This window comes from Copidosoma floridanum, unplaced genomic scaffold, assembly GCF_036245765.1.
Source record: "Copidosoma floridanum isolate Cflo_tuat_1 unplaced genomic scaffold, Cflo_Japanese_pri ptg000019l, whole genome shotgun sequence".
Lineage (NCBI taxonomy): Eukaryota > Metazoa > Arthropoda > Insecta > Hymenoptera > Encyrtidae > Copidosoma > Copidosoma floridanum.
Window position 1 is genome coordinate 16,480,261 of NW_028321896.1, and position 10,753 is coordinate 16,491,013.

Sequence of the window (10,753 nt, forward strand, 5' to 3'; positions counted from 1 at the left end):
CAGAGATATTTATTAAGGAGTAATCATAAATTACTTTTTTTTATTTATTAGTCATAAACGTAATTGATAATTCCAGAGGAATAGTATGCACCTATTTTATAACCCTCCCTCCAAATAGTTACGATAAATGCTTGACTTTGAAAACTATCATAGATCAACACACCCAAGCAACCTGTAACGCATAGTGTTATCAGTCAGCTTTTATTTTTGGCAATTATTTTTTTTCTTTTTTTTTCGAGTTGTACATGGCTCCAATATAATGTCCAGTAACAAATCAAAAAGCCCTTTGTTTCTATTCGCAAATTAAAAAATATAAACCTCAATAAAATGTATGTCTGACACACGTATCAGTATGGAGTAACCTATTGTGATTCTGCACGGACACAATGAAAGGGAAAAATTTTTGCCTATACTACTTACACTTTTCATTAGATTGAACAGCATAAAGATAATTTACGTATACCGTGAGTTTATTAATTTTTTCTACAAATATGATTATTCGATTCCTTCAAATGAATAATAAATCTTGTAAAACACAAGTATGGAAAGATTTTTCTAATGGCGCGCAAATAAGTAGTTTTTTTTAAATCAAATCCTAAGTATAAAATACTTGAGAAATGAGAAAAAAAAATTTGAATTTCATGAAGCACAGAGTACCCGAGGTCTTCGAGGAGAGCGGATGGGGGCCCAGATGAGCGTCAATACGCGGGAACTGGCAGAATCAAAGAAGAACAGCGACGAGTGAGATTAAACGATACTCGGATGAGATCTGCTGGTAGCGGTTACACGGGAAATAAGAGCCGGGAGGCCGCGAAAGAAAAAAGGCCCACGAAACCAAAAGGAGAAGACTCCGGTACGTGCGTTTAGACTGACGAGGGGATTTCTTTTTTACTGCACGAGGGTTTTTTTTCTTAGATTTGATTTGAAGCGATCAAGGCCCGTATGATTTTTTTTTTTTCCATCTAATGGGTCGTTAATGAACATTGATGCTGGTATCGTATTGGATTTTATTTTCCTAGAGGGCGTGACTTCAATTATCCCTCTTTTTTTTATTCATCAGTACAGGATCGGTTTATTTATCATCTTTGCACCGAAGTGATTGTTCGCGATCGCGTGACGAATTGAAAAAACACAAGTACATATATGAGCGAATGTTTATAATCTCTAGGTTGTTGCGCGTACGGCAGCGAAAAAAACGATGCCGGCGAGAGCCGAGCAGCGAACAAAAGGAAAAAGAGCTCGCCCGAGGAAAAGGAAAAACCGGAGATCAGCGGAAGTGGGAAAATAAAGTCTGCGACTCGAAAAAGGGACGATGTTGAAAAGGTAGCAGTGAAAATAAAGGAAGGTGAGGATACGCCGGAGCCGAAGAAATCGAAGGTAAACGCGAGAGATGATAAAAGTCCGTCCGCGGGAAAACGGGACGAAGAAGTGGGCAAAACCAGTTTGGCGTCCAGGTTGAAGAAATGGAAAGGGCTGATGGGTAGGAATCAAAGGGAGGAAGGAGAAAACCCGTCCAAGGGAAATGGGAAAAACAAAATAGCTGAAAAACATGAAATTAACGGAGACGTGGATGTAATGAGTTTGTTGATGGCGGGAAAAAAGAAGACGCGAAATGAGGAGGTGAATAATGGAAGTGACAAAATAAAGACCGGAGGCAAAACAATGAGTAAGAAGAGTAGTAAAAATAAAAGTTTTAATCATCATGCCTCGCGAGATAAGACGTTGGACGAAAGTTCAGCGTCGGGGGGAGAAAAAGTGAAGAAATCGACGAACGCGAGCGCCGACAAGCAGTATCGTCGGATAAAGAAAAAATTAGTCGACTGTACGGTCGAGTTGAACCAGCTGGTTGGAAAAGTATCGGATCTTTTTAAAAGTATGAAAACCCAAAAAGAGTAACTACAAATACAAATATTGTCAGTATGAATCAATTGTTGTAGTGTACACAAATAAATGCAATGGAAATAAAATGTACACGTGAATTTAGTACATCGGTATACATTTACTTGCAGTTTTAACACATTCAATTTGAAATTTCAGGGTAACTTCAAATTCAAGGGATGAAAAAGAAAATTAAAGGCACCACCTATCAAATAATTGAAATACTTTTAAAAAAATATGCTTTATATTTCATTATTGGTATAAATTAAAATCAAACTTCTGTTTCCAGTAAAATTAAATGTTTCCAGTCTGAATAATAAAATTAATCATTTATTTTTTATCGTAGGGACCGTTTAAAATACATTTAAATTTTATTTTTACAGAAAATAGAGAAAATTTTGTTTCAAAAATTGGTAGAGTTATCATGAAAATCGACCATACATCTATTTTTTACTTTATATATCATTAGATGTATAAAACAACAAAATTATTTTATCATTTCAAGATAAATTGTAACGAAATATTGTTGCCTTTGTGAAAAAAAAAAAAATAAATAAAAATAAAATTGTACTTAAAATTCACAAATATAAAAATTGAAGAGTAAACCTTGCAGGTGACTTGTGATTATAATGCAAGGATACAAACAACAGAGAGAGAGTACAAGTTAATATAGGCCATGAATAAAAGTAGTCCCTCGTCTTGTGCATTTTGAAAAGTACCCAAAACACCCAAAACCACCGTAGTAGACTGAATGACCATCAGTCCGTATTGTAGAAAAAAGGGATTACTTAAAAAATAAGTAAACACGTATCATAAGCCGGAAAGATCGGATGGACCCAATTTTGTAAGAATTTAGAGTTTATATACCTTAGTGTGTTTTAAGATATAATTAAAAATAAGAAAAATTTTATTTTTGAGGGATGTAGAAATAATTTTTTAAGAAACACACCAGTTAGGTAATATTATATATAATCTTATCAAATTGACAGCAATATTTAGTTTGAACTGTGTGTGATGTGATAAAGATATTTTTCTATGTAATCTAGTATTCGATCAAAAACGTGCCTATTCAAGTGAACTGTGACACGAAAAACATATAATAGTGGTATTGCGATTGACTTCTTATGAAAACAAAGTAATGCTATTGAATTGTGAATAAATGAATTTACTTATAACGATCAAATACTTCAGTGAAAAATAATGAAAAATAAAATACATGTATGTACTACGGATATTGTAGGGGACGCCACCAGTCAAATCACAGCTGTGTTTGGATGTCAAGAGGGAAATTCAAAAACACAAAGATCACAATCGTATACCTATACATTGGACTAGTTAACTATTATATACCTATACACAGACTAGATACGTACACTTATGACTATAAGGTATATATTATCACCACCACTGCCGTTATTTGCTAAGATGTTACCTGAGCGTCTGGCTCACCACAGTATACTACCGATCTAGCTTGAAAAAAATGTCAAATCGGGAGATCGAATTGAGCGAGAGTGACGGCTATCATCGAAACAAGATACATTTCCACAAATCAACAGGTGGGTATATATTTTTTTTGGATATCACAACAACATAACCTTGGGTATGAGGATAAATATATTCTGTGTGTTACGTTAGATGAGCCGTACATAAAAAATTTCAAACCAATAAGAGGCGGAAAGTTTGCGGATTCGTTCACCTACTCGTTTTTCAAGGAAGTCTTTTTACCACAAGGATTTCCCGACAGTGTACACAAGGACTATGTGTCTTATCAGATTTGGGATACTTTGCAGGTTTGTTAACAACATTTTTAAATCCAAATAAGTATAAAGTTTAACTGAATATTCGTCAAAATAACATTTCTCAAAGGCTTTTGCCAGTACCATCAATGGCACCTTGACAACACATTCAATCATGAAGGGTGTAGGAGTTGGGGAGTCCACAGCAACTCCTTTAGCAGCTGCCATAACGTGGATCTTAAAGGATGGAACTGGAATGGTTGGAAGAATCTTATTTGCTTGGTGGCAAGGGTTTGTATCTCTATTTTTTTTTTTTTTTTTTTGTTGTTGTTTTAGAGTGCCATTTTTATTCCATACTGACTGATTATTTTTAGGAACAATTTAGGTAGCCAGTGTAAGAAGTGGAGGCTGTTTGCAGACATTCTAAACGATTTTGCCATGACCCTAGAAATAACTGTGCCATATGTACCTGTATTATCTTCCTATACTTTATGTCTTACAACTGGAATGAAGTCCATAGTTGGAATAGCTGGTGGGGCAACAAGAACATCTATAATGCAGCATCATGTATTTACAATTATGTTAAAGCATCTACTCTCAAGTGCACGCGATGCAAAAGAGGTGTTTGATTTTCGCGTTATTTGCAGGCTATCAAAGATAATTTGGCCGACATATCTGCTAAAGAGCATAGCCAAGGAACACTTGTGAATTTGGCTGGATCAATAGTCGGAATTTTTATATTATTGTGCATCCATGAGAGGTGAACCTGAAATATTGCAACTTACAAAACGTTTAATTAACAATTTACAATGTTGTGTTTACTTTTAGACTTTTTTTATACTTGTGTTTTTTACTAGTCATTGTTCACATTGTATCCAATTACTTTGCCGTGACGTCGTTGCAAATAAATACTTTGAATGAGGATCGTTTGTGCTTAATCATCGAGGACTACATACTTAATCACACAGTTTCTAATGTTGCTACAATCAACGATCGCGAATCAGTGTTTCTACTTTGGAATAGCCCAGGTAAATTACACATAAGATATAAAAACTGAAATAACACACTCATTATTCATCATTGGTTATTTCAGCAAAAAAACGATTTGGATTCGATATTGAAATCGGCGTTTCTGTAGAATACATTTTGAAAACAAATTTAGTAAGGTCTAAGGATTTACCACTATTGATAGAACTTTTGCAACGCAGAAAGTACCTACCAATAATGGATGTTCAGCAAAGAAAAATTCACATAGTCCTTCCCGAGGAGATTGATGATGCACAAATTTTGAAAGCATACTTTTATTCGTGCATTTACGCTGTTGTAGCCAGCTCGATGATGGAATTGAAATCGGTATGTGTCGATGAATATTTTCAGAAGTACATGTAAATTAGGTGCTTACGGAAACAAATGTTTCAGGATGTTTTATTTCAAAAAAATTGTCCATCTCACCTACTGATGAAGGTACTTTTGTTTTCGAAAAAATGCAAAGCCACTTTGAGCAAAAGTGATAAGCAAGTACCTGCAGAATTGATAACAACTGTAGACGAAATGGTTCACGAAGATTGTGACCTGTTCATTAAATTATTAGATGAAAGTGGTAAGATTACTTGTTTAGCCGTCAAATAAAACCTATGTGTTAAAATAATTTAACTGTATTTTCAGAATGGGTATCAAAAGCTAATATACTGCTTGCAAAGTCATGGAGATGTTCATGGAAATAATAGCTATTCAACATTATTAAGATACGCTTGGAGAAATTACATTATTATTGTTTGCGTTTGTCGATCAAGTCGTTGGTATTTAAAAATTTTTTTACTAAACTTTAATCATAATTGTTATTAGTTAATACTATTGAGTACGTTTGACCAAGCCATAGCGTGAAAATAAGACGAAAATAACTTGTAAGTAGAACTTTGTTGCACGTACTTTGCCATGTCCTTAATTATTAAAAAATTACAAGACTGGAAGCCTATATACGATCAAAATGTTATTTTAATAATCAAATGAAAAATAAAAAAAGATGAGAAAAATTGTAACCGCACGCCTATTTTATTTCAAAACTTTTCCACCCACATGCTCAAAATGTGTATCTTTGGTAGATATGAAAATGCTGAAATATCCGCTCCTTCTCTCTCTCTCTATTATCGTTAAGATGCGTCATTTGTATCGATGATGAATTGGGTTACAACAATAAGTTTAATGGTTACATAAACTCCGCGGCTGTAGAAAAGTTGCTCGCAAACGTCGCATTTTTCTTATCGAAGTTGATAAGCCTTTTCTAGAAGAGAGTATATAAGGATCCCGGCGCACAAATTAATCGGTCACAACTTTAGTTAGCCGTGCAAAATGAAGAGCTACTTGGCTTTGTTGTTCATTGGCTTTCTCTCGACGAGCTACGGTAAGTCTACGAATGGGGGAACAAAAAAAAGAAAACCCTATTAATTAACTCGTTGGTCAACCACTATTTTTTTTTTTTTTTACATTTGCAGTCGAGGCCGTCAGCCGAATATCGGGCGGCTCCGACGCGCCGATCGACAAATTTCCCTTCTCGGCCTTCCTCAAGGATAACTTGGGCTTTTTGTGCGGCGCTTCCATCATCCACAAGAACTACGTGCTCACCGCTGCCAGCTGTGTTTACCAGTAAATTACTACCTTTATTTTATTTTTTTACGTTTTTCATTGGAAAAAAAAAAAAAATCATATCGAAAAAAAAAGTGTTGTTCAATTGCACGCGATATTGTGCGAAAGAGATATATTTAACACAACGAATTTTGACCTCTTATCTGTACGTAAACAGATTGGCGTCCCCTAGAAATGTGGAAGTGGTCGTCGGCACTATCAACTCCACCGGAGACGGTGGGGATCACTATCCCGCAAAACGCATCATTGTTCACGAGCAACACAAGGTAATCTTTCCTTTTTTTCATACACACATGTCTCTCGGATCACGAATATGGTATCGTTTATGAAAATAATATACTTTTAGCGCGTGGACGGCCTGTACTCCAAGAACGACATTGCCCTGGTCGAGGTGAGCGGAGATATAAAGTTCAACGACAAAGTGCAGCCCATCAAGTTGCCATTGGAATCCGCGGTTTTTATTCCTGAAAACACGACGGTCATTCTTTCGGGGTACGGGCAGACGGAGGTAAAATATTACACGAGAAAAGTCAGTTGCCGGTATATATGTGTATATACGTTGTACATTGGAACACTGTTTTCTTCCGCACAGAAATACTCGAACAATCAGCCGGATACCCTTCACTTCGTGAAAAACGAGATAAAAGATTACACGATATGCGCCCTCACTTGGCTGAGCGTGAGATTCATCGTTTTGAACAAGGGCCAAATTTGCACCAAGGCACCGCGAGGTGTGGGCGCGTGCATCGGTGACTCGGGATCCCCACTGGTCAACGAAGACGGTGTTCAAGTTGGAATAGTGTCCTTCGGGATGCCCTGCGGCAATGGTTATCCGGACGTGTACACGAACGTGGCTTACTACGCCAAGTGGATCAACAGCAAGATTTCCATCCCTTCGGGGACTTTGTGATGCATTGATACTTGATCGGGTGTTTTTTTATTTTTCATTAATGGATGAATAAATTTTTCATTGAAATCGTTGTTTATTTGTCAACGTGGTTTACCTAGAGATTTGTGCGCAATTAAATCCTCGCGCCACTCCCCTCTCTTTCTCTGATGAAAAGGAGCGAGAGAGCAAATTGACAATATATGTATTTTTAGGTTAGATGGAGAGAGAAAGAGAAGGAATTGAACATCTATTTCAAGAAAGAATTGTACGTTATACTTACCGTAAAAAGAAGCAGAAACAGCTGGTGCTTACAATTAAAGTGTAATTGTAAAGCAAAAGAAAACTCAAAGAATGTTTTTTTAAAGAATCAGTGCTTGGAGAGCAAGTTCAAGTCTCGCGACTCGCGACTCGCGTTCAATTTTCGAGGTCAGAATGCATTGTTTGTCGGTTGTCAAATACGTTTGTGTCGATGCTCACTTGAAACAATATTTATCCGAGCACTGCAACAATCCAAAGTCGATTAGAAGGTTATAAGGGTTCGACGGTTTTTGCGTGTAAAATTTTGGTACCTGTTACCTGTTGGACGTATAACTAGGAGTTTCAGTTGATGTTGATTTATTCTTTTTATTTGTCATCGTTTTGTTTCGCTGGGCGATAACATTTAAACGAAAATGTCGAAGATATTTACACCTGTGAACCAGATAAGGCTAACTAACGTAGCAGTGGTCCGCATTAAGAAAGGAGGCAAAAGGTTCGAAATCGCCTGCTACAGGAACAAAGTCGTATCCTGGCGAAATAATCTGTAAGTATAAGCTGGATTTATTCAATATTCCATACTTTACAACCTGACAAAGACTTTTCCCAGTTTCAATTCAAATAGTTGAGTAGGCAGTTTTATATCAGCTTTGTGTTATAGTAATCATTTTGTATTGCAGAGAAAAAGACATTGATGAAGTATTACAGACCCACACAGTCTTCACAAATGTATCAAAAGGACAAGTGGCTAAAAAGGAAGATCTCATCAAAGTTTTTGGAAAGGACGATCAAACAGAAATTTGCAAAGAGATATTGGCAAAAGGTGAACTGCAAGTTTCGGACAAAGAAAGGCACTCTGCCTTGGATGCCATGTTCAAAGATATAGCCACCACTGTTGCGCACAATTGTGTTAACCCAGAAAATAAAAGACCCTATTCTGTATCCCTGATAGAAGCAGCTATGAGGGATATTCATTTCTCTGTGAAACCTAACCAGAATGTCAAAAAGCAGGCTTTAGATGTTATTCCACAGTTAAAAACTGCTATAGCTCTTGAGAGAGCTCAGATGAGATTGAGGATTGTGATTTCTGGTAAAGAGGCTAGAAAATTGAAAGATAAAGTTGTCAAGTTAACTGCATCAGTTGAAACTGAAAATTGGGACAACGGTTCATTAGATTTAATATGTTTAATTGATCCTGGTCATTACCGTGACATCGACGAGTTGATCAGGACAGAGACAAAAGGCTGTGGAGTCTTAGAGCTGTTGAATTTGAAAGAAATAACTGAAGGTGATGAAGTTTTGGAGTAGTCACTTTGTATTACTGTGCACATTACTGTTTACTGAATCAATAAAGATATTTTTACTATTCAGCACAACTGTATAATTCGCTCAACATTTTAAGATAATGTAAGGATTTAAAAAATTTAAAATCATGATTCTTGTTGCAAACTTAATGTATTTTTTTATTAAATGCTACTATTTACACAAAACTTGTACATTGATAAAATGTACAATTGCTCACTTACAACTTGTCATTTGATTAATAAATATTGTGTACACAAATATACATAACAAGTTGAACAGATCGGTTCACTTAAAGTTTCTATATACAAACAAGTTTAATTAAGAAAATCAATCGATGAGAGACAATCAATAATTTTCATGTTCAAGCCTCACTGTTCAAATTTATATAATTTGACATTTTCTAAGTTATGTCACAAAAAGTATCAAATGAAATTAACAATTCACATGAAGTAAGTCTTAACCGAGAATTCATGAGACTTTCTTTTCATTCAATACTTCTGCTCTAGGAATATAAATGTTTTCTGTGCGTTTGTCGCATTTGGCAGCAATACGAGATATAGTTAAAAGGAAGTCCGAGAGTCGTTTTAAATAGTTTTGTGCTTCTTTATCTAAAATTCCCTTCTCCACTAGAGGTTCTATACTGTGCTCAGTTCTTTTACAAACTGTTTTTGCGACGTGAAGTGATGCACAAGCTTTTCCTCCACCCTGTTCATACAAATAAAATTTAAATAAAATTAAAAATGTTCATCGTCAATAAAATAAAAATACAAAGTTGAAACAATTACAAATCTTTTGATACGATTGTTCATCAAAAATAAGAGCTTGTTTACATATCATTATTAAGAGATAATTACCGGGATGATGTAATCTTCAGGGGGTGGCAACTGCTCCGAGTACTCTGTTATCCACTCTTCGAGATCTTTGGTGTGTCTTTCCTCAAATGGTCCGACTTGACCTTTGACTATTGTGTGATGCAAGTCAAACAGAATCATTTGAACCCTCTTTAACTTGTCAGCATAGGGATGCTCTTCTTTGCTGTCATTGGCAAATTCTCTGGCCAAGCCTATGTACGAGGAGAGCTCGTCTGTTGCTCCAAGAGCATTTGTAATTTTTTTGTCTTTTATTTTCGACTGTAATTCCGATATTCTCGGAGATGCAGGGGTTTCAGTCACATTGACCGTTTCGCTCGAACTGTGAAAATTGAATTAAAAAAATTATTGAACCAGCTACTTTATAGACTATCATATTATTGGAAAAACGCAATAAGCATTGAGTCATACAATTGAGAAAAAAGTGTCGAACTTTAGCAATAAAGTAGCGATAAAAAAAAACGTGCGACAAAGCTGATATTGACAGGGAAAAGGTTATCCGGACTTTGCACAATAGACACGTGTTTGACAACTTACCTGGACCGCAACGACGGCTGCACACACGATTTGTAAACGATGAAGGATCTTTTCCAGACGTTTCTGGCCAATTCCATGGCTATAAAAGCACTTGCGGCGCGGCTCACTAACCAAAATCCTATCCCGAAAGCAACAAGCAATATTATTATATCGCTCTCTGTTCGTCGAGAGGAGCCTCACCCTTTAAATGAATGAATGTACAGATAACAAATAGGCGCCGCTGCAGCCGCAAATATCAAAAGGCGCCTGATAATTTTATCTTTTTTTCGAGAGATAAAACGTTACTCGTTGTATTCAAACAAAATGATATTGCTTATGTTTTTTTCGTGAAATTGAGGAGTTTATATTACTCACTTTGTAAATTTGCATTTTGCACTGTTGACTGCTTCGGTCGCAGATTTGTGTACTTATATGTATATATTATATACATATTATGTATATGGTACAATTTCCCCGTCTGCCCCGCTCCCTTCCGATCGTCATGTGTAGGGCGCAACTTTATCGGTTGTTTGAGCGGCAGCTCGACGGTATATTATCTGATGAATTTGAAACGTAAAAGTAATAAATTAATAAGCGTTGGAAAATCATTAACATCCAACTAAATGATCAGAACTGCATGACTTTAGTTCCACTTATTGAAG

The 10,753-nt window shown here is 36.0% G+C and overlaps 4 protein-coding genes across 4 annotated transcripts; 3 read left to right on the plus strand and 1 right to left on the minus strand.

The window, feature by feature from the left end:
- Positions 1-3,297: 3,297 nt before the first annotated feature.
- Positions 3,298-5,653, plus strand: LOC106636628 (RUS family member 1). Its single transcript, XM_014349048.3, has 9 exons — positions 3,298-3,434; positions 3,514-3,668; positions 3,745-3,905; positions 3,989-4,181; positions 4,262-4,374; positions 4,443-4,642; positions 4,708-4,967; positions 5,034-5,214; positions 5,280-5,653. The coding sequence occupies exons 1-9, from the start codon at positions 3,359-3,361 to the stop codon at positions 5,336-5,338; spliced, it is 1,398 nt and encodes a 465-aa protein (XP_014204534.2). The 5' UTR covers positions 3,298-3,358; the 3' UTR covers positions 5,339-5,653.
- A 273-nt stretch (positions 5,654-5,926) lies between these two features.
- Positions 5,927-7,233, plus strand: LOC106636552 (chymotrypsin-1-like). The gene is made up of 5 exons (XM_014348952.2): positions 5,927-6,015; positions 6,107-6,257; positions 6,415-6,523; positions 6,604-6,765; positions 6,850-7,233. The coding sequence occupies exons 1-5, from the start codon at positions 5,964-5,966 to the stop codon at positions 7,165-7,167; spliced, it is 792 nt and encodes a 263-aa protein (XP_014204438.2). The 5' UTR covers positions 5,927-5,963; the 3' UTR covers positions 7,168-7,233.
- A 137-nt stretch (positions 7,234-7,370) lies between these two features.
- On the plus strand, positions 7,371-8,902 carry Sbds (SBDS ribosome maturation factor). Its single transcript, XM_014348953.2, has 2 exons — positions 7,371-7,948; positions 8,082-8,902. The coding sequence occupies exons 1-2, from the start codon at positions 7,818-7,820 to the stop codon at positions 8,707-8,709; spliced, it is 759 nt and encodes a 252-aa protein (XP_014204439.2). The 5' UTR covers positions 7,371-7,817; the 3' UTR covers positions 8,710-8,902.
- Positions 8,838-10,497, minus strand: LOC106636554 (corrinoid adenosyltransferase MMAB). The gene is made up of 4 exons (XM_089593079.1): positions 10,467-10,497; positions 10,113-10,230; positions 9,561-9,897; positions 8,838-9,411 (listed from the first exon to the last, which is right to left on the minus strand). Exons 2-4 carry the CDS (start codon positions 10,187-10,189, stop codon positions 9,175-9,177), a joined length of 651 nt encoding a protein of 216 aa, XP_089449205.1. The 5' UTR covers positions 10,190-10,230; positions 10,467-10,497; the 3' UTR covers positions 8,838-9,174.
- Between the last annotated feature and the right edge of the window lie 256 nt (positions 10,498-10,753).

Coding starts and splice junctions, on each gene's coding strand:
- LOC106636552 (XM_014348952.2), top strand. CDS start 5,964: ATGAAGAGCTACTTGGCTTTGTTGTTCATTGGCTTTCTCTCGACGAGC. Junction 6,524..6,603: donor TTGTTCACGAGCAACACAAG/GTAATCTTTCCT, acceptor ATATACTTTTAG/CGCGTGGACGGCCTGTACTC. Junction 6,766..6,849: donor CGGGGTACGGGCAGACGGAG/GTAAAATATTAC, acceptor TCTTCCGCACAG/AAATACTCGAACAATCAGCC.
- LOC106636554 (XM_089593079.1), bottom strand. CDS start 10,189: ATGGAATTGGCCAGAAACGTCTGGAAAAGATCCTTCATCGTTTACAAA. Junction 9,898..10,112: donor CAGCCGTCGTTGCGGTCCAG/GTAAGTTGTCAA, acceptor CAATTTTCACAG/TTCGAGCGAAACGGTCAATG. Junction 9,412..9,560: donor CTGAAGATTACATCATCCCG/GTAATTATCTCT, acceptor TTGTATGAACAG/GGTGGAGGAAAAGCTTGTGC.
- Sbds (XM_014348953.2), top strand. CDS start 7,818: ATGTCGAAGATATTTACACCTGTGAACCAGATAAGGCTAACTAACGTA. Junction 7,949..8,081: donor GTATCCTGGCGAAATAATCT/GTAAGTATAAGC, acceptor TTTGTATTGCAG/AGAAAAAGACATTGATGAAG.
- LOC106636628 (XM_014349048.3), top strand. CDS start 3,359: ATGTCAAATCGGGAGATCGAATTGAGCGAGAGTGACGGCTATCATCGA. Junction 3,435..3,513: donor ACATTTCCACAAATCAACAG/GTGGGTATATAT, acceptor GTGTTACGTTAG/ATGAGCCGTACATAAAAAAT. Junction 4,375..4,442: donor TTATTGTGCATCCATGAGAG/GTGAACCTGAAA, acceptor GTTTACTTTTAG/ACTTTTTTTATACTTGTGTT.